The 26647-nt window shown below is 42.0% G+C and overlaps 1 protein-coding gene across 3 annotated transcripts in view; it reads right to left on the bottom strand.

Annotated features, from left to right (window-relative positions):
* cacna2d2a (calcium channel, voltage-dependent, alpha 2/delta subunit 2a) overlaps nucleotides 1-26647 on the bottom strand; it is a 573469-nt gene that overhangs the window by 82089 nt on the left and 464733 nt on the right. For all 3 annotated transcript variants that reach the window (XM_034166295.1, XM_034166292.1, XM_034166294.1), the window contains 3 exons: nucleotides 24544-24705; nucleotides 17284-17394; nucleotides 10801-10879 (listed from right to left, as the gene is read on the bottom strand). In XM_034166295.1, the coding sequence (XP_034022186.1) occupies nucleotides 10801-10879; nucleotides 17284-17394; nucleotides 24544-24705 (352 nt within the window). The remainder of the gene's footprint in view (nucleotides 1-10800; nucleotides 10880-17283; nucleotides 17395-24543; nucleotides 24706-26647) is intronic.

Genomic DNA, 26647 nt, shown 5'->3' with positions numbered 1-26647 from the left:
CGGTCATCCTACAGCACATTGCCCACCATCTGGAGTGTTGGGATCACTGGGATCATCAGGAACAATATTTTGGATGGTTCAAAATTTTGGCACGAATAGAAATCAGCGGGAACACGACCAGGTCACTGGGAAGTTCACGACAGCTTAACGAGCCATCTGCAAACATCTGGGGAACCCTGCTGCAAGCTGACAGCATTAGATTTGTACCAAACACTGATGCAGATTTGTACGCAATCTGTTATCCTAAAGTTCACCGTGGCAGCACAGCAAGCAGGTGGTGAAATATTCCATCCCCGGAATAGCTGTCACCAGTGGCAAGGTCACTGCAACAATGGAGGTGATGGTCTAGTGATTAAGTGTTGGGCTTGAGACCAGAAGATCCTCAGTTCAAATCCCAGCCTGACCAGAAAATCACTAACGGCCCTTGGGCAAAGTCCTTCCCCTAGATGCTCCCGATGTGTAGTGGGCGCCTTGCACGGCAGCAGCCTGACACTGGGGTGAATGTGAGGCATTAATGTGTAAAGTGCTTTGAGCATATAATGCAGATGGAAAGGCGCTATATAAATGGAGTCCATTTACCATTTAGACTAGGCTTTAGTATTAATTTCACCACAAACTGGTCATGGACGTTATTCGTTTGCCAGTTTTATGTTCGTCTGTTGGCAGGATATGTAAAAACCAATGAACTGGCTGCGTAAAATAAATTTATAGCTGGATAATTAAAAGTTTTTTGTTGTTTTAACTCTATTACAGTATGTATGAGTTGGGTTTGAATAAATTCAAATTAGATCCAAATGGTTCTCTATTTGCAAGGATCACAAGTAACTAGACTATTGATTGTTCTCATTAACAAGTCAGAAGATAAATGGTAAATGGACTGCATTAATATAGCACTTTTCCATCTGCATCAGATGCTCAAAGCACTTTACAATGTCAGGGTGCTGCCATACAAGGCGCTCACTACACACTGCGAGTAATAGGGGATTAAAGACCTTGCCCAAGGGCCCTTAGTGATTTTCCAGTCAGGCGGGGATCTTCTGATCTCAAGCTCAACACCTTAACCACTAGAAAATAAAAGGTATTACATTGGGAGTTCAATAAAATACAAGGGTCAGCTGAAATGTTCTGCCTCTGACGTGAACATTTCAATAACAAGCAAGATGTTCACATGAATCACATACCTGCTTAAAGCTCAGAATGTTCTTTGTCAGGCAGCGTCATTACTTTTTCATATAATCACCTTCCTGTTCAACACACTTAAGCCAATCTCGGACAAGTTTTTGCATTCTGTCAGTGAAGAAATCAGGTGTCTTCTCTTGGCACCAGTGACGCACAGCTGCTTGCACCTCGGCATCATTAGAGTAATATGTTCCCTCAGGTGTTCTTTCAGGGAAAAATGGAAAAAATGAATAACGGCGAGCTCTGGACTGTACAGTGGGTGTAGGATTTGAGCCAATCCAATGCATCCTATGCTTGTCGACTCTTGTGTGCACAAAGATTGTCATGTTGAAGAATTGCGACTTTTCCAGGACAAACACACTTGAAGTGTGTGGAAAACTTTTGTAAAGTGTCTACATATCGGTTGGAGTAGACAGTGTTGTAATGTTCCAAATATTCTGTGAGGACCATGCAAATGCACCTTGTCCACCTCCTGACTATACTGACACAGGTGTAACCAACCATAGACAACACTCATTCATCGATGGTCCTCCACAGGTGCACAACCCTCTGTTGTGAGGAATTCAACAAAAGCACATTGTTTCAAACACACATCCATGGACGTCGCCATTTTTTTTTTTTACCAACTACAATGTGAATAATTCTGTGCATTACTGAAACTGCAGGCAAAATCCATTTGGTGTAGCGACAGTCAGTACATAAAGGATTTTTCTCTTACCAATTTCACTTTGGTATCTTGCTTGTTATTGAAATAATCACACTGGAGGCAGAACTTCTCAGCCAACCCTTATATATCTGCTTAGAGAAGACCATCTGCCAAAACTGAATGGATTATATGGTTGTCTTCACTCATGCGCCAAAGAGGTGGGCTCAAGACCAGAGGATCCTCGGGTCGACTCCCCATCAGACCAGAAAATCACAAAGGTCCCTTGTGCAAAGACCTTAATCCCTAAATTGCTCCCAGTGTGGATTTGAGCAGTCTTGCATGGCAACACACTGACAGTAGTGTGTGTGTGTGTGTGTGTGAATATGAAATATTAATATTAATTATAAATGACTTTGGAAAAAAGCGCTATAACAATGCAATTATTTTAGTAATAAAACTATTTAACAAAGGTGGAGCTCGACTTACATTTTTTAAGACACCTACTGTTTTGGCCAGCTATAACAACACCACCAGTGCCCTCTGCTGCCGAAAGTGTGGACAAATTGGTGATTTCTCACACATTTTTTGGGAGTGTCCAATGCTAATTGTTTATTGGGAACAGGTGACTAAAGAATTAAAAACGATTTTGGATCTTAATACACTAGTTAATATTTCACTGGTTATGTTGCTTGGTACAACACCTGGTGTTTTGGATAAGGACAAAACATACATGCTAAGAGTGCTTGTGTTAATAGCACATAAAATCATCACCATTAACTGGCTCAAACCATTTCCACCGACACTGGAACAATGGACTCAAAGACTGGGATCTGTGAACTGTATGGAAGACATCACTTCAATACTAAGACTTAAGAGAGAGACATACTTAAGGAAATGGTCATCTGTAATCACCTACTTGGAGATTTTGGGAATTTAGAGTGCACCAATGCCTATTTATTTTCCTTTTTTTTAAAATGCTATTTCTCTCCCTTTTTTTAAACCATGTCTATAATAACAAATGGCAAGTGTAATTCGGTTTTTGTGAGTGTGTGACTATCTGTCAAGGAATTGTTTTAATAAAAGTAAAAAACAAAAACAAAAAACAAAGGTGGAGCTCAATAAGTCCTGCAAAATAAGAGAATGCACAACCATTTAGTATTTTATATATTATGGTAAAACGTTGAAATATGCTCTTAGGATGCGTTTACACACGGGCAGGAGGATGTGTTACGAATATCATATTCCCGTCGCTCATGGTACATTCCTGATATTCATAACGTGACTTAAGGAATCTGAATAAGGTTCCTAACAGTGTGTCAGTTCGTGACATATGTGATATTCGTGGAGCATGTTTTTGGCTGCCAAAAACATGCTCCACGAATATCACACATATCCCTGAGTCCTGGAGGTCACACCTGAGCGTGCCGATACGTAGTGATTAGTGGTGATCCGTAATAGTACGTGGCAGCAGTCATTCCTGATGATTTTTGGAGCCCATACTGTCACGTGTCGTTTCGAATGGACACGAAAGCTGTCAAAGAACTGACAAGATTGTCACGCACTTTCAGGCGCCATCACTTATCACTATGCCTCACTATGAATCAGTGTTTTCTCACATGTATGCGCTCTTGATTTATATTTAACCCTGCTGCACTGCATTTCCTCAGTTTTGTTTTGGTTCCTACAGTATGCCAAAAAAGTGAAGTGGCACCAAGTCATACTCCAGAATCAGGACCTGTACGACATACTCCTGCTAAACCAGGAGTATGCTGTAGGGCGCTCCTGCAGGTGCTTCTCCACCTGCTGTTGTTCCTGATGTTCGGGAGAACGAGTCTGAGCCAGAGGAGGGTCACGTGCAGGATGACCTCAGTGAATGCTGACGTGTGACACAACTGAATTTCCAATATCTTAAAGTGCTAATTTGTCTTTGTAAAGTAGTTGTAGAATTCTGGTGTGACAACATGAGGAAATAAATGGTAATGAAGTGTCAGTCAGTGTGAGAAATGTTTTACAAGTTTGACTGTGTGAATTGTTTACGTTTTTGGTATAGTTCAAATAAAAAGTTTGGTTGAAAGGAATTGGGTTTTTCCTCCGCTTTGAAGATCGTATTACAAGCGAAGTGCCGCGCAGTGGCGCAAAGCTCACTCATGGTACACTGAGTACCAAACAGGAAGTGCCAAATTTTGAGACCACAGTGAAGCAGGAAATGTCAAATGTTGAACACTTCCTGGATTGACAAAACAGAAGATCCTTTGGGATCTCATGGGAATTCACTGGCAAGTTGAGACTGAAACAGGAAGAGCTAAATTTTGAGCCCACAGTGAAACAGGAAATGTCAAATATGTTTAACTTTGGAAAGCTTTTTTAAAAAAATAATTCTCCCCTAGTTTTGAGCGTGACCGCGTCAAAGTTTCGTAGGTCCGTGACTAACAGGGCCAATAATTGGGCCAGTTAACACTTAGCCTAGGTTTGTGTGTCATACATCACACTGACAAAGTGAGTAACCTTGGGGTAATTTCTCATCCTACGTTGTCCTTTGACCTCCACATTAGAGATATCATGGACTGCTTTCTTCCACAGTGCTGCTAAATGTATTTATCCACTTGGGATTTTACCTGTCTTCACTGTTTTATAGTATCAAATGATTGCCAAAAACATTGTACCTGCTTGGTAAATTTTAGATAAATGAGTGCACTGCTCATAAAAATCCACAGGATCTAGAATTGCCCATTGACTTAAGTGCACAAAGGTTGGATTTTATTTCTACGGTGCTACGTAAAATAATTACTTTGCAATTGTTTTATTTTATGATATCATGCATTAGGGCCCCTTCACACATAGTGCGAATTTAGTCGAATTGCACATGAAGAAGGAATTGTATGCAAAACATGTAAAATCGTAGCTGCTTTCAACACCTTGTACACCTGTTGCTACAACTATTTGCGCACACCAGCGGCTGAAAGGAGGAGCGTGCGCTGTGCGAACCCATCGAACCCTCTCGCGGCAGGGGTCGGACAAATTCCAGCTGACACACGAACATCAAACATCGCTCATTTGGCACTTAGGAAATGTGTGGCCATTCGCACTATCATCACAAAAACAGTCAGCAGGCGATCACTGTTGAGCGAGATGTGAAATTTGTCTAAGTGCCCCATGATTGTGGAGTTGCAAAAAGCCACACACATGTGGTGCATGTGTCTCGCACGTGTACGCGTGTTGCACCCCCCCCAAAACATCTGCCGTGCTCACACTTGCATTCCTCACAGCGGAATGTTGTCAATTCATGTCCTGTACATATACGTATGTACAGATCTGATCACATGGGGGCCGGACAGCGAGGTCTGATAGCACACAGTACGGGGAGGGGCCTGTCAGCTGATCACACTGACAGCTGGATGACAGCTCAGTGCACATATTACAAACACAGAAACCACAGCCAGCACTCAACAAAAATATAAACGCAACACTTTTGGTTTTGCTCCCATTTTGTATGAGATGAACTCAAAGATCTAAAACTTTTTCCACATACACAATATCACCATTTCCCTCAAATATTGTTCACAAACCAGTCTAAATCTGTGATAGTGAGCACTTCTCCTTTGCTGAGATAATCCATCCCACCTCACAGGTGTGCCATACCAAGATGCTGATTAGACACCATGATTAGTGCACAGGTGTGCCTTAGACTGCCCACAATAAAAGGCCACTCTGAAAGGTGCAGTTTTATCACACAGCACAATGCCACAGATGTACGAGATGAACTCAAAGATCTAAAACTTTTTCCACATACACAATATCACCATTTCCCTCAAATATTGTTCACAAACCAGTCTAAATCTGTGATAGTGAGCACTTCTCCTTTGCTGACATAATCCATCCCACCTCACAGGTGTGCCATACCAAGATGCTGATTAGACACCATGATTAGTGCACAGGTGTGCCTTAGACTGCCCACAATAAAAGGCCACTCTGAAAGGTGCAGTTTTATCACACAGCACAATGCCACAGATGTTGCAAGATTTGAGGGAGCGTGCAGTTGGCATGCTGACAGCAGGAATGTCAACCAGAGCTGTTGCTCGTGTATTGAATGTTCATTTCTCTACCATAAGCTGTCTCCAAAGTCGTTTCAGAGAATTTGGCAGTACATCCAACCAGCCTCACAACCGCAGACCACGTGTAACCACACCAGCCCAGGACCTCCACATCCAGCATGTTCACCTCCAAGATCATCTGAGACCAGCCACTCGGACAGCTGCTGAAACAATCGGTTTGCATAACCAAAGAATTTCTGCACAAACTGTCAGAAACCGTCTCAGGGAAGCTCATCTGCATGCTCGTCGTCCTCATCGGGGTCTCCACCTGACTCCAGTTCGTCGTCGTAACCGACTTGAGTGGGCAAATGCTCACATTCGCTGGCGTTTGGCACGTTGGAGGGGTGTTCTCTTCATGGATGATGCGAAGGAGATGTGTTGCACTGCATGAGGCAAATGGTGGTCACACCAGATACTGACTGGTATCCCCCCCCAATAAAACAAAACGGCACCTTTCAGAGTGGCCTTTTATTGTGGACAGACTAAGGCACTAGTCGTGTTAAGTGGAACAACATCCTTATTTATCACTGCAGCGATGCATCAACTCCTTAACTATGACTGAACTCGAAGCGAGACTGCCTGATATCTTAGCTTCACATTTGGAAAATACCCAATTAGGAAACAGAGCGGGCTGTGGCCTCAACTTTATCTAAAGTCTGGGTCTTTAAGTGAAGCTTAGGGCTAGTGGCCGGAAATCACCTTAGTATCCATCCATCCATCCATTTTCTTCCGCTTTATCCTGAGTCGGGTCGCGGGGGCAGCAGCTCAAGCAAAGCCGCCCAGACCTCCCGATCCACACACACCATCCCCAGCTCCTCCGGGGGAACCCCAAGGCGTTCCCAAGCCAGCCGAGAGATGTAGTCCCTCCAGTGTGTCCTGGGTCTTCCCCGGGGCCTCCTCCCAATGGGATGTGCCCGGAACACCTCTCCAGCAAGGCGTCCAGGGGGCATCCGGAAAAGATGCCCGAGCCACCTCAACTGACTCCTTTCGATGTGGAGGAGCAGCAGCTCGACACCGAGCTCCTCACCCTATCTCTAAGGGAGTGCCCAGCCACCCTGCGGAGGAAACTCATCTTGGCCGCTTGCACTCGCGATCTCGTTCTTTCGGCCATGAGCCAAATCCCATGACCATAGGTGAGGATCGGAACGTAGATCGATCGGCAAATCAAGAGCTCTGCCCCCCCACTCAGCTCACCACGACGGTCCGACACAGCGACTGCATCACTGCAGATGCTGCACCGATCCGTCTATCTATCTCACGCTCCATCCGTCCCTCACTCACGAACAACACCCCAAGATACCCAAAATCCTCCACTTGAGGCAAGGACACTCCACCGACCTGAAGAGGGCAAACCACCTTTTTCCGGTCGAGAACCATGGCCTCGGATTTGGAGGTGCTGATTCTCATCCCGGACGCTTCACAATCGGCTGCAAACTGCCCCAGTGCACGCTGAAGGTCCTGATTTGACGAAGCCAACAGAACCACATCGTCTGCAAACAGCAGAGACGATATTCTGTGGTTTCCAAACCAGACCCCCTCTACACCCTGGCTGCGCCTAGAAATTCTGTCCATAAAAATAATGAACAGAATCCGTGACAAAGGGCAGCCCTGGCGGAGGCCAACGTGCACTGGAAACAGGTTTGACTTACTACCGGCAATGCAAAGCAAGCTCCTGCTGCGGTCGTACAGGGACCGGATAGCCCTTAGCAAAGGACCCCGGACCCCGTACTCCCGGAGCACCCCCTACAGGGTGCCCCGAGGGACACGGTCAAACCCCTTCTCCAGATCCACAAAACACTTGTGGACTGGTTGGGCAAACTCCCATGAACTCCCATTAGATGTTCATGTGTGTCACCTAGAATTTGGCCGACACCTGCCACGATAGAGTTTGATGGGCTCACACAGCGCACACTCTGTCTTTCACACTCGGTGTGTGCAAATAGTTGTAGCAACAGGTGTACGAGGTGTTGGAAGCAGCTACAACTCTACACGTTTTGCATATGACTCCTGCTTCATGCGCCCTTTGCGCATGTGTGAAGGGGCCTTAAGGTTAGACCTTACTTGTGTGAAGTGCCTTGAGGCAACTTTGTTGTGATTTGGTGCTATCGAAATGAAATGAAATGCTCAACCCGATTTTTCTTGCATTGAGTTTTTCAATGGATTTTGGGTAATTTGGGGGTGCTGAATCCGAATCTGGTGTTAGTTTTTGCCAATCACATCACGTTTTTGAGATATGCAAACATGTTTCTCGTATCAAGTATTGAAGTAAAAGCTGCAGTCTCGCACATCTCTTTGGTGCCATAAACAATATTATGGCTCTTGTTCACATTTCGAGATACCTGGTTTAATATATATAGATACCTGTTTTGCGCATGATTACTGGCATCAAACCCGTGAGTGAATGAGCAACTTTTGAGTAATCCATGAATACGGAACATGCAGATTGCAGAAATACATGATGTAATAGAGGGAATCTGAGCTCAGATTTGGATTCAGCACCTCAAAATTACCCTACATCAGTTCTCAAAGTCCATACAAGAATTTTTTTTTTGACCAGTGAATCTGATCTCGAGATGCTCCATAAACAGAAAATAGCAGTGGACTTAGAAGCAATCCCTGAGGTACTCCATATGTCACTGCGGAAAATTCAGACAGTGATTCAGACAGCAGAAAATGCAGTTGTCATCAACCTAACAGGTAAGACGTCAACCATGACAGTACTTGACTGGAGATATCAATATCAAAAATCAGTTCTTTCCAAACAATATGCAGTGATAAGTTTTATCAAATGCAGTACCCAGATCTAAGAGCAGTAGCACTGAAGTGGAGTTTGTTTTTTGTGACTTACAGATCATTCACCATTTTAGCAAGTGCAAGTTCTCAGGAATGAAAACTGCACTTGTACTGTACATGAACCTTTATCTTAGTATACATGACAGTGCCAAAAGCTTAACTCTGAAGGAGAGGATTAGGAGCTTAAAGAAAAACCAGTGTGGAGAGAGGGCAGCACAGATAACGTTAACACTGATTATATACATAAAATATATGATAAACACGGACAGCACGGTGCCTTCGTGGTTAGTACTGTTGCTTTACAGCTAGAAGTTCATGGGATCGATTCCCACCTGTGGCCTTTTGGTACAGAGTTTGCACGTTCTTCCCGTGTTTATGGGTTTTCTCTGGGTGCTCCGGCTTCCTCCCGCATCCAAAGACATGCAGGTTAGGTGAAATGGAACCTTTAAATTGTCCATAAGTGTGCCTGTGAATGTGTTTGTTTGTCTATGTGTGGCCTGTATATGTGACAGACTGGCGTCCTGTCCAGGGTGTACCCCTCCTCACGCCCTATGACTACTGGGATACACTGTGTGTGTGTGTGTGTGTGTGTGCATGATAAACACTGCCTAGAACATCTCTATTACCATGAGCGGACGTTACGAATCATCTGAAGCCAGGCTGTTGTGAACCAGTGACTGGGAAGGCTCAATCAAGCATCTGATGCCAATCAGTAAGGAAAGCCGACACTTCACTGTCAGAACTAACGCTAAAGCTCCACTGAGGTGACTTTCTCCTACCAATGAATAGTCTACTCATCCATTAATTTTCAATGCCTGCTTATTCCAGTTAGGGTCCAGGGTCACGAGGGAGCAGGAGCCTATCCCAGTGGTCAATGGGAGGGTCAACTGCAGGGCCAATACAGACAACATTCACACACCCACTCACTCCCATGGTCAATTTAAAGATTCCAGTTCACCCAATCTGTCTTTGGAAGTGGGAGGAACCCAGAGCACACAAACATGCAAACTCCACACAGAAAAGACCAGGTTGGACGCAATCCCACAACATTCTTGTTGTGAGACAACAGTACTAACCAGTAACCCTATGTGCTGTCCAAGTCTACGTATACTCTAATAATTAATATGGTGTATTTAGTCATCACACATAACAGCGTTTTGATACATACCATAAAAACTGTATTTCAGAGTAAATGTACCACATTTATAGAGCACTTAAGGGGTGAAAACACTTTACAACACTTACAACAAACACTTTACATGATGCCTCACATTCACACACCAATGTCAGGGTGCTGCCATACAAGGTGCTCACACACTGGGAGCAACGTGGGGATTAAGGACTTTGCCCAAGGGACCTTTTTTTTTTTTTTTCTGGTGTGATGGGGATTTGAACATCCCAGTCTCATGCTTTTTTTTCATGTTCTCGTCACGAAATGAGTCACATTTTCGTGATGCTGTTTTTTTATTTACTGTTTCTAACCCTACCCCTTCCCCTAACCCTAAGCTTAACCATAACCTCACCCTCTCCCTTCCTCTAACCCTAACCATAACCCCCGCAGACCCTCTGTGTCACCCCACATTTCTTGCTCCTGTCACAAAATTGTAGCACCAAAGATTAATTTACTTTTTGTGATGCCATCACGAAATGGTATGAGACTGGGCTGGATTTGGAACACAGGACCCTGTGGTCACAACCCAATCACTTTAACCACTTGATCATCACCTTCCAAAATAATTTTACTTGTATGTCTGTGTAATTTTGCATGGTAAAACCCCAAAGTGGTTACAAATAAAGATGGAACTTTGTAGAAAGATGATTTATTACAGTTGTTCCAATCTAAATTTGTGTGAACTGTTTTTTTTAATAGCACTTTCCTTAAAGAAGTTTCCTTTTGTCCCATTCTATAGCATACCCACCTTATGATATCATAAATGGTGATTAACAACTGTAATTTTAATTGCCCTTCCCTGTGGGTTGTTGAAGTTAACAAAGTAGATGTACATATGCGCTGTCTGAGTATACTTGCTGTTTTGGTGTTAAATTTGATCCCAGTGAGAGTGTTAAATGTGAGACATTTTATCCACTTACCTTTATTGGCACAAGCTATCCACTGCAAAGGTGTGACATCATAATTATGTTGGCCAACAGAGAAGGTGAACACACGGACCTGGTGCAGGAAAAGAGTAAAATTGCGATAAAGAGACATGGGCAGAGAGGGAAAACAAATGAGATGAGCCATGTGAAAGCAACACCAGGAAAAGGGAGTGGAATGAAACAGAAGTCCATTTCAAAATTCCTTAACCCCTTAAGCCCTAGAGCCTATTTCACCAAACTCACATACCCCACATACTCACATACATTATGATTTACTTCTCAGCTTGTACAAGGTCAAAAATGCAAAAGTTTGGATCAGCTAAAAGACAGGTCCTAGGGGATGTTGTGGATGCAAAAAAAATTGAAAGTAAATAATACTCGGTAGAGTAAATGAGTTTTCTTTTTTTTTTTTTTTACCAAAAAATGAATTCCGATTTATGTCTTTATTTGGAGTGGATTATTTTGGCTTGGCATTTGTCAAGTGTTCCCTGTAACACTTGGCTCTCTGTTGGGACTGTTTACACAGAGACTGCTACCTGCTGCTTTGGACTTGAATTAACAGTCTTTTTCAAGACTTTTTTACTTTTTTACCTTTTTACTTTTTTTTTTTTTTTTACTTTTTTACTGTGCTCCAACGCCTAAGGAAGACCTCTAACGGTCGAAACATCGCGACGGAGCACTTTTATCTGCTAACTTTCATCAGCGTTGGCAAGCTAACTAGCTTGCTAACGCTTTCGTTTTTTATTTAATTTATTTATTTATTTTTTTTTCTCTTTTAGCACTGTTGTCGTGCGTTGCCTGTGCTGCTTCATGGCCTGTTTGGTGCCTTGATTGGGGCACTCCTTCTGCTGAATCACCTTTAAATTATTTACACATTATTCACTTTGTGTGTTTTTAGGAATCCGCTAGGTTGCGTAGCTACTAGCTCTTAGCCGATTTAGCATGGTGGCTTCTCCTGTCTCTCCCGTACTTTTCTGCTCTGGGTGTGAAATGTTTAGTTATTCCTCGGCCTCTTTTAGCAGTAACGGTACTTGTAATAAGTGCAGCTTATTCGTAGCTTTGGAGGCCAGGCTGGGCGAATTGGAGACTCGGCTCCGCACCGTGGAAAATTCTACAGCTAGCCTGGCCCCTGTAGTCGGTGCGGACCAAGGTAGCTTAGCCGCCGTTAGTTCCCCCCTGGCAGATCCCGGGCAGTCGGGAAAGCAGGCTGACTGGGTGACTGTGAGGAGGAAGCGTAGCCCTAAACAGAAGCCCCGTGTACACCGTCAACCCGTTCACATCTCTAACCGTTTTTCCCCACTCGACGATACACTCGCCGAGGATCAAACTCTGGTTATTGGCGACTCTGTTTTGAGAAATGTGAAGTTAGCGACACCAGCAACCATTGTCAATTGTCTTCCGGGGGCCAGAGCAGGCGACATCGAAGGACATTTGAAATTGCTGGCTAAGGCTAAGCGTAAATTTGGTAAGATTGTAATTCACGTCGGCAGTAATGACACTCGGTTACGCCAATCGGAGGTCACTAAAATTAACATTAAATCGGTGTGTAACTTTGCAAAAACAATGTCGGACTCTGTTGTTTTCTCTGGGCCCCTCCCCAATCGGACCGGGAGTGACATGTTTAGCCGCATGTTCTCCTTGAATTGCTGGCTGTCTGAGTGGTGTCCAAAAAATGAGGTGGGCTTCATTGATAATTGGCAAAGCTTCTGGGGAAAACCTGGTCTTGTTAGGAGAGACGGCATCCATCCCACTTTAGATGGAGCAGTTCTCATTTCTAGAAATCTGGCCAATTTACTTGGATCCTCCAGACTGTGGCTCTCCAGCGTTGGGACCAGGAGGCAGAGCTGTGGTCTTATACACCTCTCTGCAGCTTCTCTCCCCCTGCCATCCCCTCATTACCCCATCCCCGTAGAGACGGTGCCTGCTCCCAGACCACCAATAACCAGCAAAAATCTATTTAAGCATAAAAATTCAAAAAGAAAAAATAATATAGCACCTTCAACTGCACCACAGACTAAAACAGTTAAATGTGGTCTATTAAACATTAGGTCTCTCTCTTCTAAGTCCCTGTTGGTAAATGATATAATAATTGATCAACGTATTGATTTATTCTGCCTAACAGAAACCTGGTTACAGCAGGATGAATATGTTAGTTTAAATGAGTCAACACCCCCGAGTCACACTAACTGTCAGAATGCTCGTAGCACGGGCCATGGCGGAGGATTAGCAGCAATCTTCCATTCCAGCTTATTAATTAATCAAAAACCTAGACAGAGCTTTAATTCATTTGAAAGCTTGTCTCTTAGTCTTGTCCATCCAAATTGGAAGTCCCAAAAACCAGTTTTATTTGTTATTATCTATCGTCCACCTGGTCGTTACTGTGAGTTTCTCTGTGAATTTTCAGACCTTTTGTCTGACTTAGTGCTTAGCTCAGATAAGATAATTATAGTGGGCGATTTTAATATCAATCAATCAATCAACTTTTTTCTTGTATAGCGCCAAATCACAACAAACAGTTGCCCCAAGGCGCTCAACAGATGCTGAGAATGACAGCCTCAACACTGCATTTAATCTATTATTAGACTCTATCGGCTTTGCTCAAAAAGTAAATGAGTCCACCCACCACTTTAATCATATCTTAGATCTTGTTCTGACTTATGGTATGGAAATAGAAGATTTAACAGTATTCCCTGAAAACTCCCTTCTGTCTGATCATTTTTTAATAACATTTACATTTACCCTGATGGACTACCCTGCAGTGGGGAATAAGTTTCATTACACTAGAAGTCTTTCAGAAAGCGCTGTAACTAGGTTTAAGGATATGATTCCTTCGTTATGTTCTCTAATGTCATATACCAACACAGAGCAGAGTAGCTACCTAAACTCTGTAAGGGAGTTAGAGTATCTCGTCAATAGTTTTACATCCTCTTTGAAGACAACTTTGGATGCTGTAGCTCCTCTGAAAAAGAGAGCTTTAAATCAGAAGTGTCTGACTCCGTGGTATAACTCACAAACTCGTAGCTTAAAGCAGATAACCCGTAAGTTGGAGAGGAAATGGCGTCTCACTAACTTAGAAGATCTTCACTTAGCCTGGAAAAAGAGTTTGTTGCTCTATAAAAAAGCCCTCCGTAAAGCTAGGACATCTTTCTACTCATCACTAATTGAAGAAAATAAGAATAACCTCAGGTTTCTTTTCAGCACTGTAGCTAGGCTGACAAAGAGTCAGAGCTCTATTGAGCTGAGTATTCCATTAACTTTAACTAGTAATGACTTCATGACTTTCTTTGCTAACAAAATTTTGACTATTAGAGAAAAAATTACTCATAACCATCCCAAAGATGTATCGTTATCTTTGGCTGCTTTCAGTGATACCGGTATTTGGTTAGACTCTTTCTCTCCGGTTGTTCTGTCTGAGTTATTTTCATTGGTTGCTTCGTCCAAACCATCGGCATGTTTATTGGACCCCATTCCTGCCAGGCTGCTCAAGGAAGTCCTACCATTATTTAATGCTTCAATCTTAAATATGATCAATCTATCTTTGTTAGTTGGTTATGTACCACAGGCCTTTAAGGTGGCAGTAATTAAACCATTACTTAAAAAGCCATCACTTGACCCAGCTATCTTAGCTAATTATAGGCCAATTTCCAACCTTCCTTTTCTCTCAAAGATTCTTGAGAGGGTAGTTGTAAAACAGTTAACTGATCACCTGCAGAGGAATGGTCTATTTGAAGAGTTTCAGTCAGGTTTTAGAATTCATCATAGTACAGAAACAGCATTAGTGAAGGTTACAAATGATCTTCTTATGGCTTCGGACAGTGGACTTATCTCTGTGCTTGTTCTGTTGGACCTCAGTGCTGCTTTTGATACTGTTGACCATAAAATTTTATTACAGAGATTAGAGCATGTCATAGGTATTAAAGGCACTGCGCTGCGGTGGTTTGAATCATATTTGTCTAATAGATTACAGTTTGTTCATGTAAATGGGGAATCTTCTTCACAGACTAAAGTTAATTATGGAGTTCCACAAGGTTCTGTGCTAGGACCAATTTTATTCACTTTATACATGCTTCCCTTAGGCAGTATTATTAGACGGTATTGCTTAAATTTTCATTGTTACGCAGATGATACCCAGCTTTATCTATCCATGAAGCCAGAGGATACACACCAATTAGCTAAACTGCAGGATTGTCTTACAGACATAAAGACATGGATGACCTCTAATTTCCTGCTTTTAAACTCAGATAAAACTGAAGTTATTGTACTTGGCCCCACAAATCTTAGAAGCATGGTGTCTAACCAGATCGTTACTCTGGATGGCATTTCCCTGATCTCTAGTAAATACTGTGAGAAATCTTGGAGTCATTTTTGATCAGGATATGTCATTCAAAGCGCATATTAAACAAATATGTAGGACTGCCTTTTTGCATTTACGCAATATCTCTAAAATCAGAAAGGTCTTGTCTCAGAGTGATGCTGAAAAACTAATTCATGCATTTATTTCCTCTAGGCTGGACTATTGTAATTCATTATTATCAGGTTGTCCTAAAAGTTCCCTAAAAAGCCTTCAGTTGGTTCAGAATGCTGCAGCTAGAGTACTGACGGGGACTAGCAGGAGAGAGCATATCTCACCCGTGTTGGCCTCTCTTCATTGGCTTCCTGTTAATTCTAGAATAGAATTTAAAATTCTTCTTCTTACTTATAAGGTTTTGAATAATCAGGTCCCATCTTATCTTAGGGACCTCGTAGTACCATATTACCCCATTAGAGCGCTTCGCTCTCAGACTGCGGGCTTACTTGTAGTTCCTAGGGTTTGTAAGAGTAGAATGGGAGGCAGAGCCTTCAGCTTTCAGGCCCCTCTCCTGTGGAACCAGCTCCCAATTCAGATCAGGGAGACAGATACCCTCTCTACTTTTAAGATTAGGCTTAAAACTTTCCTTTTCGCTAAGGCTTATAGTTAGGGCTGGATCGGGTGACCCTGGACCATCCCTTGGTTATGCTGCTTTAGACGTAGATTGTGGGGGGGTTCCCATGATGCACTGTTTCTTTCTCTTTTTGCTCCGTATGCATCACTCTGTATTTAATCATTAGTGATCGATCTCTGCCCCCCTTCACGGCATGTCTTTTCCTGTTTTTTTCCCTCAGCCCCAACCAGTCTCAGCAGAAGACTGCCCCTCCCTGAGCCTGGTTCTGCTGGAGGTTTCTTCCTGTTAAAAGGGAGTTTTTCCTTCCCACTGTTGCCAAGTGCTTGCTCATAGGGGGTCGTTTTGACCGTTGGGGTTTTTCATAATTATTGTATGGCCTTGCCTTACAATATGGAGCGCCTTGGGGCAACTGTTTGTTGTGATTTGGCGCTATATAAGAAAAAAGTTGATTGATTGATTGATTTGCTTGGCGTTTCAGCTGTGGTGAGTTGATATGTGATTAAAGTGGATACTTTTGTAGAGGCGACTTCGCTTGACATTTTGATGTATAATAAGTGTATGTTGGTGTCAGCATTGGTTAGTTATGAGTGTTCAAATGTTCCAAAACAGGGCAAGTCCCCAAATTTGGGGACTCTAGGATTTAAGAGGTTAAAGCTACAGGGTGTAGGTGCTAGTGTCATCTAGTGGTGAAGTTGCAGATTTCATTATGCTGTATGCTGTCGCTGGTCAAGATTTTGGTGCCCTCTGTGAAGAGCCTCACATCCATGTAGAAATGCAGAGCTCATTTTAAGTTAATGAAAACAGGATTAACTGTTGCAGCAAATTACACACTCATGAGCATATGGTTATGAATTACATTTATGCGATTAAAGACCTCTAAATCCTACACAATGTAGCTTTAAATGTCCGTGTGTGTGTGTGTCTGGGGGCGGGGGGGGGGGGGGGGGGTGTTTAAGTGATGCCTTTCAGATGTTCTGGAGATCAGTCTGTTTCACTGCCATGTGGCAATCAATGCAAAATCCTGAATATGACTAGGTTCATCTCCATTCAACACACAATATCGTTCAGAAACAATTAGAGCAAGAAAGACATCAAACTTCAAGTTACTCATGCATGACAGCCGCCATCACGAGGGATATGGATAGCAATGGATATGAGAAGAAACACTGACGTGGTTGTCACATGCAGAAAAGAAATGAACAAACTGTGCGCCTGTCTGTTGGCTGTAACTTCATACGCGTTGTTGATGATCAAGTGGCTAATTATTCAGCGAGTCAGAGTTGTTAACGCCGGTACCAAGGAAACAGAAGACAGACGGATGGAGTCCGACCAACACACGGAGGGGAGGTGAATCACAAGATGCTAGAAACAAAGGTGGGAAATGATGATGTTGATGACGATGATATTTGAGCAGATCCGAGTGTTTGGCAGATCTAAAGTGCTAAACTAATACAACTGGTTCTGCTTTGAAGAAAAAAAAAGACGCAGAAAGAGGAAGACCTCGTTGGCATAAGACATGCACGACGAGATCACAGCCTGATGTGGACAGACTCACAGTTTTGTTGGGCCAGTTGTATTTCTCAAAGATTTCTTGTGCACGATCCTCCCCGCCATCTGTAAACATCATTATCATCTTATTGCAGTTGGCCCTCGGGGTGCTGCTCTCCTGTGGGACATGAAGACACAAAAGATGCAGGAGAGAAGGAAAGAGGCAGAGAGAAAAGTTATACACAGAGGGGGAAAAAGAATAAAAGAGAAGGATGACCGTTTGATGAATTCACATAAAACACTAACTTTGTTTTGCTGTACACAGTCATAAAACATACACATGTGCATGCATGTGTAAGGTAGTATGTTCATAGCATCGTCCATCATACAACACCTGTTCATAGAAATGGTGGGTTTTAAAATTTTAATTCTCATTCTGTAGAACTTAAAATATGCAGAGAGAGAGAGAGAAAATGTGATTTGATTTTTATTATTCTTATTCTTTTTAATTCATCACAGCATCAACAGCAAATCGCCACCATAAATAATTCAGCATTTTTTAAATGTGGAAATTTTCACAGAGTTCATTTATTCATTTTTTTAAGCAGTATATAACCCCATATCAGAAAAAATGGAGACGATATGGAAGATACAAATTTAAAATATATACAATTATCCTTACATTTACTTCAACTTCTATTTCATTGCAGACAGCATGAACACAAGATATTTCATGGTTTATGTGGTCAACTTTGTTTTTCTTTGTTAAAATATGGCCACTCCTGCATTTAAGGTCTGCAACATGTTCCAACAAAAGTTGGGACGGGGGAAATTTATTGTAAAAGTAAGGATAAAATCATCACTTTAACAGACACTTTCTTCAGACACATCAGGGGATGGATACACAAACATTACAAAGTCACTGTATATGTCTTGGAATTCTTTTACGTCAATAAAACTGTAAGGTAATGTATGATAAATCTGTGTCAAGTAGGCAATTCTCAAAAATTGGGTGACCATGTTGAAAGGAGACTAATGAAGGAAGCCACCAAGACACCCAGACAGCTCTGAAGGAGGTATAAAATTCTGTGGTTGTAGTTAGAGAAATTGTGCATAGTGCAACTTTTTTCTGTTGTATCACCAGTCATACAGCTTCATGATGAAGTGGCATAGAGGAGAATTTTAATGACAACATGCAAAATTTCAGCTGCTGTTTTCCAGAAGGCACATGGGAAAGCAGAGCCTTGATTTGATGTATTTTTACAATCCTTCTCTACTCCACTCCAACATGAAGCTGTGAATGGGGATACAACAGCCAATTTTACACCATTCCCAGCTTCTCCACTCATATCCACAGAAGCCTATATTTCTTTCAGAGGAATCAGAGGTGTCTTGTTGGCTTCCTTCACTAATCTCCTTCCAGTATGGTCACTTAATTTTTGACAACTGCTGACATGACACAGATTGATGCAAATGAAGTTCAAGACATACTGAGTGAATTGGAAATGTTCAAGTATCCATCCCGACACTTGTCTCAAGAAAACTGGAGATAAAAGTGACAATTTCATCCTTATATTCAAGGTTGGGTAGGATTACTTTGAAATGTAATCCAAAAGTAATCAGATTACAAGTAATCCAAATGTATGTACATACATACATGTAATCCACATGTATTCTTTCAAAGTAATCCTACCCAACCTTGCTTATATTTAGAATAAATTTCCCCATCCCAACTTTTTTTTTTTTTTGGAATGTGATACAAGCCTGAAATGCAGGAATGAATGTATCTTATAAACATAACACAATGCTAAAATACCCTCGACCACATGAGCATAAAAATAGGAAACAGAATGTGATCTTTTAACTTCTTAAAGTAGGTCAAGGTTTGCCATCTTTGAACTTATCCAAGGTCTGTGTCCCAAGAATGTTCCCTGTGAATTAGAAGACCCTGGCAGTAATAGGACTGGACTTATGCTGAGCACAGACAGATGGATAGACAGACAGACAGACACAAGGCCTTTGCAATACTCAATGGCCATATTTTGTCCTCTGGTAAAAATGAAATGAAGTTGACCACACAAAACATGAAGAATCTTGGATGCAAACTGTCTGCTATGAAAGAAAAGTCAAAGTAAATGAAAGTATCACTGTTTTCTTCTGATTTGCTTTTTCCATATTGACTAAACTATTTCTGATTTAAGGTTGTCGATATTTAGTAGCTTTGATTTTTAAAAATTTTAGGCACACTGAATGCAAATTTAGGCCAACAGCTAATCTAAAATGTAGCTTCCATAGCCCCTAACCCCTTAACTGAAAAATGAAATGTGATAATGCTAAATTTATAAATTACTTAAACAATTTGCTGAGGCTACCAATAATCACTAACCACTAACTTTTATTAGGAGTTTTGCATTGGCTTGTTTTTTTTTTTTTTTTAACTCTAAGACCCTGAAAAACAGAACTTTATATACGTTGTAGCATAAAGATGGACATTCCCCAAAAGGTTTTGTATGTCAAAATCAGATGTATAGAAATAATTAAAAGAACAAATGAAATTAAACTGCAATTCCCAATGACAGGCAGTTTGTTCACAGAAAGTATTAAACAAATAAGAAATATTTTAAATTTCACAGAACTAATTCCAATTAGCTGAAAAGTTAACAAAGTTAGCTTTGCTAATTAGCTTTTAGCTGGGTAGCTGAACTGTAGCTACTACTGCTTAAATGTGGTTAAAATGATCTTTTGCAGAAGACTGAATTCTCTAAGTTGGCTTTTAAACAACATTGGATGTTTTTTTTTATTTTAATTTGAACTTTGAATGTGTGTGTGTGTTATTGTCTGGAGTGTTTTTTCCCCCTGGTTGTCTTTCATTTGCATTTCATTGTGGATTTATACTTAACGCTCTGAAAATACATTTTACATGTGATAGTCAAAAACTGTGATTGAGAAGCTTTATAGTTTTCACAAATACAGATGGTTCTTATTCAATTGAGGTTATGATCATTTTTTCCTCATGAATACATTTCCTCGTAGGAAGACATTCCCATATTATCAGAATGTGAAGTACACAACCTTTGTCGAGCATTACATTTAATTCTCTTAGAAGTATAAAATGTTGTCACTCGCTTTTCTGCAAAGTAAGGTCTTATCCAGGCAGCAGTTTTGTTTTTTTTTTTAGCATTCAGCTGTGATATAATGCTCCCCCTGCTCCTCCTGCCTCTGCGGCAGCTGCCATTGATATTCAGGCCAGCAGCATGCCAATCTGACAAGATTCTAATAAAGATAAATAATATTCCCACAATTACTTTTTTTTTTTTTTTGATTGTGCTTCAGCCTGAAATCGTGGCAGTGAGTCTGCCTCTGACAGCAAATAAGAGGCATTTTTATTTCTCATTCTGCTAGCAAAGGGGCAATCAGGACTTGGCTCTATGCCTCCAACCCACCAGAGGAATATCAAGTGTCTGTGGCTGATCTCCTCTGCACTGCGCTCATCAATCATCCCATCAGCGCCCATTACGGTGGCAGGCTCCTAAAATACACACCAGCATACGGAGCTGAGGCCGCACCTGTGCGGAGAGCACGCAGATGCCTGCTGCTGACCTCATTGCTTAGTGAGCTGCCGCCAATGCTTGCATCAATGGCGCTGTAACAACAGCGAGACTCAAACCTACGTATGATGATGACAGCAGTCTGGCAGCGCCTGTGCTGTGCTTTCCAATAACTTATCGGCCTTAGAACGCAAATGTGTGCTGTGCTTGCACAATCAATTCAGCGGCTCTTAGGAGTACAGTGAGTGCAGCAATGGTCTGTTAGGTTTTTTTATGGTCAGTCACCCGTGGTGCTGATCAGACGCTGAATATCAATGAAAGGAACTTTGTATATATGCATTCTCACACACAACTCGTCACATATTTACAGTTCATCGGTATCTCTTATCATCATCATGCAACACACTAGGTACCCCCTTCAATTTTCAATTTCAATTTTCAATTTATTTTCATTTATATAGCGCCAATCACAACAGAGTTGCCTCAAAGCGCTTCACACAGGTAAGGTCTAACCTTACCAACCCCCAGAGCAACAGTGGTAAGGAAAAACTCCCTCTGAGGAAGAAACCTCAAGCAGACCAGACTCAAAGGGGTGACCTTCTGCTTGGGCCATGCTACAAACATAAATTACAGAACAATTCCCCCTTTTGCATCATTTAGTGACACGCAGGGTAACGGGGTAACACCCACACACTACACACACATTATTGATTGATATGTGACAACTGTGTACGTGTTGATATTTACTGCCATACGTGTATACTACAAAAAGGGAAACGAAGATTTTTTTGGAAAAATTTTGTTTGTTGTTTTCATTTGAAAATTAGATTTATGACTGTAGTTTGGTGAATGTAATAGAAAAAAGAATCACATTAGATTTTCTTTCACAGGAGTGTTTGAGCATTTCAGTGTAGATTTACTTTTTATTGATACACTAAACAGAACTACTGTTTGCCATTCTGCTTTAAAAAAAATCATTAAAAACAATCATCAACTTCATTACTGAGTGGTAGTGAAGATGAAGGCATGAGGTACATTCAAAAACTATCCGCCCTTATGTTATTCCTCAGCAAACAAATAAAGCGTGCGAGTCGTCCTTTGGTGGGGAGGTGTAGGGAGCCTTCTTGCACATGCATAAATTTTTTTTCGCGCCTGTAAGAGTGCATCAGTCCCTAGCAGTCAGCTTTAAAGTGAATGTGTGTACTGATCAGTTGTCAGATTATCATTTTCATTGCCAAAAGCTTGGTGATACACAAGTGAGAACCATTCGCAAGATTCAGGAGGCTTTTGACGACGATGCCATGAGCATAAGGCAAATAAAAGAGTGATATAACCACTTCAAAAATGGGTGCACATCAGCGGAGACCAATGCACGTTTGGCAGGTAGGCCATTCACAAGCCAAAATGACCAAGTGATTGATAGCATGGTAAATGGACTGTATTTATATAGCGCTTTTCAACTGCATCAGAAGCTCAAAGCCCCTTACAATGATGCCTCGTATTCACCCATTCACACACTGATGTCAGGGTACTGGCCATGTAAGGTGCTCATTAAGGACTTTGCCCAAGGGTTCTTAGTGATTTTTCAGTCAGGCTGGGGTTTGAACCGAGGATCCTCTGGTCTCAAGCCCAATGCTTAACCACTAGACCATCACCTCCCTGCATATGAACTTTGATCATGGATGACTGTCGTGTCATCATCCAAGAACTTGCAGATGAGGTGAAGATAACCGCAGGTTCCATACGTTCCATTTTGACAGAGGATTTGGACATGCAGAGAGTGTCAGCAAAATTTGTGCAGGAGCTGCTAATGGCAGAGCAGAAGCAACTGCGTCTGGAAGTCTGGTAGGACGTGCTGGAATGGATAAACAGTAACACTCACTTCCTGAACAGCATCATCACTATTCATGAGACATGGGTTCACGGGTATGACCCAGAAACCAAATTTCAGTCAGTGCAATGGAAAAATCCAACATCACTAAGGCCAAAACCAGGTGTCAAAGTCATGTTGTTGCGTCTTTTATCTAAAGTTAAACCTTTTTTATCTTTTAATGCTTTCGAACAAGTCGTGCACGCTTTTGTCTCCTCTCGTTTAGTCTACTGTAATGCACTTTTTAATCGGCATCAGCCACAATGCACTTTCTCACTTACAGTTGGTCCAAAATTCTGCTGCGCGCCTCTTAACTGGTAGCAGAAAGCGAGAGCACATCACTCCGGTTTTGGCGTCTCTGCACTGGCTTCCAGTATGTTTTAGAGTTGATTTTAATTTCAATTCAATTTCAATTTATTTTCCTTTATATAGCGCCAAATCACAACAGAGTTGCCTCAAGGCGCTTCACACAGGTAAGGTCTAACCTTACCAACCCCCAGAGCAACAGTGGTAAGGAAAAACTCCCTCTGAGGAGTGATTTTAAGATTTAATTATTTGTTTTTAAAGCTTTGAATGGACTGGCCCCGGCATACATCTCGGACCTCATCCAAATTTAACCAGCCTCCTCGTGCTTTGTGGTCCGAGGGCCAGCTCCAGCTTGTGGTGCCTGTGACAAGACTGAAAACCAGGGCGGACAGGGCTTTTTCTGTGGTGGGCCCTCAGCTGTGGAATGATTTGCCCCTTAACATCCGAACAGCCCCACTGTAGAGTGTTTTAAGTCTCGTCTTAAGACCCATTTTTATGCTTTGGCTTTTAACACCGCATGAGTGTGTAGTCCTGTGTGTGTGTGTGTGTGTGTGTGTTTTTGTACAGCACTTTGGAAACTATGTTTGTGAAATGTACTATATAAATAAAGTGGTATGGTATGGTATAGTTTTCTTTGACTTTCGTGGGGTGGTGCATCATGAGTTCACACCACAAGGCTAAAATATTAATAAAGAGTATTACTGGGAGGTCCTATGTTGACTTTGTGATGCTGTGCACTGCAAATGACCAGATCTATAGGTGGCAAAAAGTTGGCAGCACTATCATTGCAATGCAGCCACCCATTCTTCTCTGGTGATTCTGGTTTTCCTGGTCAAACACAACACTCCTGTGATTCATCAGGCTCCTGACATGGCTCCCTCTCATTTTTGACTGTTCCCCAAGTTCAAAACAATACTAAAAGGGACTTGATTTGAGTTGTGAGAAGTTGTGAGAAGGCATCATGTGGAACACACACTGGTCCAGGTGGACAACATTTCAAAAGAAGCCTTCAAGTAATACTTCCAAATATGACAGAACCGGTGGAAGAAGTGTGTGCAGTCCAAAGGAGACTACTTCGAAGGGGATTATGATTTCAAGACCCCAAGGTGAGTAATTGTATTTTTCGCGACCAAAGTTTTGATACTTTTTGAATGCAACTCATATATACACAAAATGTTGGCAAATAGAAAAAGCTAACAAATAAACAAACAAACAAAATCAACAAATTATGTACATTGCCGTTCCTCCTGCAGGATCTGGAGCTTCATAAGATGCTTTTAGTTATCAATGGTGGAATACTTGTGCTGTCATTTTTAAAAGCAAGTTAAGTTATAATGCTCTTGGGAGCACTTCTTTAGTTTAACAACTTTGTAAAATGGATTTTATGATCATCTTAGCCTTAATGTACTTTTGGGAAATGTGGCACTTAATGTCTTCTCATTCCTGCTAATTTAGTCTTAATAAATGCAGGAGATCAAAGCTTTGATAAGATGTATAAAATTTTGCTGGAGTATGCTGGAAGTACAAAAAACTAGACATACAACAAATCCATATCTTAGTTCTACAGACATATGTCTGCACTGCACTAATTTTTGGCTCTTACATTGAGAAGCTGCTCAAAGGCAAATGTGAAACCAGACTTGTAGTCTGTGGTTCCTTTGGCTTGCATGTGCATGACGGCCTCCTTGAAGATCTTCTTGTTACGAATGTTGGCTTGGACCAAATTCTTGAAGCACTGAACAACAGCATCAGCCTTCTCATTGAACTACAAGGAAAAACACAATGACACACAAGTGATTACAATAAGAATACAGGCTTTGAAACATTTTTTAAATTATATTCACATTTGTCTGCCGATATATCAGATGTGTCAGCGTATGTCACGGCAACAGAATGCAGATGTAGCTGTATGTACACTCAACAAAAATATAAACGCAACACTTTTGGTTTTGCTCCCATTTTGTATGAGATGAACTCAAAGATCTAAAACTTTTTCCACATACACAATATCACCATTTCCCTCAAATATTGTTCACAAACCAGTCTAAATCTGTGATAGTGAGCACTTCTCCTTTGCTGAGATAATCCATCCCACCTCACAGGTGTGCCATATCAAGATGCTGATTAGACACCATGATTAGTGCACAGGTGTGCCTTAGACTGCCCACAATAAAAGGCCACTCTGAAAGGTGCAGTTTTGTTTTATTGGGGGGGATACCAGTCAGTATCTGGTGTGACCACCATTTGCCTCATGCAGTGCAACACATCTCCTTCGCATAGAGTTGATCAGGTTGTCAATTGTGGCCTGTGGAATGTTGGTCCACTCCTCTTCAATGGCTGTGTGAAGTTGCTGGATATTGGCAGGAACTGGTACACGCTGTCGTATACGCCGGTCCAGAGCATCCCAAACATGCTCAATGGGTGACATGTCCGGTGAGTATGCCGGCCATGCAAGAACTGGGACATTTTCAGCTTCCAAGAATTGTGTACAGATCCTTGCAACATGGGGCCGTGCATTATCCTGCTGCAACATGAGGTGATGTTCTTGGATGTATGGCACAACAATGGGCCTCAGGATCTTGTCACGTTATCTCTGTGCATTCAAAATGCCATCAATAAAATGCACCTGTGTTCTTCATCCATAACACATGCCTGCCCATACCATAACCCCACCGCCACCATGGGCCACTTGATCCACAACATTGACATCAGAAAACCGCTCACCCACACAACGCCACACACGCTGTCTGCCATCTGCCCTGGACAGTGTGAACCGGGATTCATCCATGAAGAGAACACCTCTCCAACGTGCCAAACGCCAGCAAATGTGAGCATTTGCCCACTCAAGTAGGTTACGACGACAAACTGGAGTCAGGTCGAGACCCCGATGAGAACGACAAGCATGCAGATGAGCTTCCCTGAGACGGTTTCTGACAGTTTGTGCAGAAATTCTTTGGTTATGCAAACCGATTGTTTCAGCAGCTGTCCGAGTGGCTGGTCTCAGACGATCTTGGAGGTGAACATGCTGGATGTGGAGGTCCTGGGCTGGTGTGGTTACACGTGGTCTGCGGTTGTGAGGCTGGTTGGATGTACTGCCAAATTCTCTAAAACGCCTTTGGAGACGGCTTATGGTAGAGAAATGAACATTCAATACACGAGCAACAGCTCTGGTTGACATTTCTGCTGTCAGCATGCCAATTGCACGCTCCCTCAAATCTTGCGACATCTGTGGCATTGTGCTGTGTGATAAAACTGCACCTTTCAGAGTGGCCTTTTATTGTGGACAGTCTAAGGCACACCTGTGCACTAATCATGGTGTCTAATCAGCATCTTGATATGGCACACCTGTGAGGTGGGATGGATTATCTCAGCAAAGGAGAAGTGCTCACTATCACAGATTTAGACTGGTTTGTGAACAATATTTGAGGGAAATGGTGATATTGTGTATGTGGAAAAAGTTTTAGATCTTTGAGTTCATCTCATACAAAATGGGAGCAAAACCAAAAGTGTTGCGTTTATATTTTTGTTGAGTGTAGATGTAAGCTGCCCTGCTGCTCTTTGGCTGGCAATAAACACCAGTAATTACAACTTTCCACACAAAGAACAGGTGCACCTGAAATGGCAGCATAAACCAGTGAACAGAAACCCAGCCAAGGTAATATCATCTGTCTCATCTCATCCACCAAATTAGGCTAAAACTGTGTGTG

The sequence above is a fragment of the Thalassophryne amazonica genome, chromosome 3, assembly GCF_902500255.1.
Source record: "Thalassophryne amazonica chromosome 3, fThaAma1.1, whole genome shotgun sequence".
Taxonomy (NCBI): domain Eukaryota; kingdom Metazoa; phylum Chordata; class Actinopteri; order Batrachoidiformes; family Batrachoididae; genus Thalassophryne; species Thalassophryne amazonica.
Note: the sequence above shows the minus strand (reverse complement) of the source record. Positions and strands in the feature narration are given on the sequence as shown.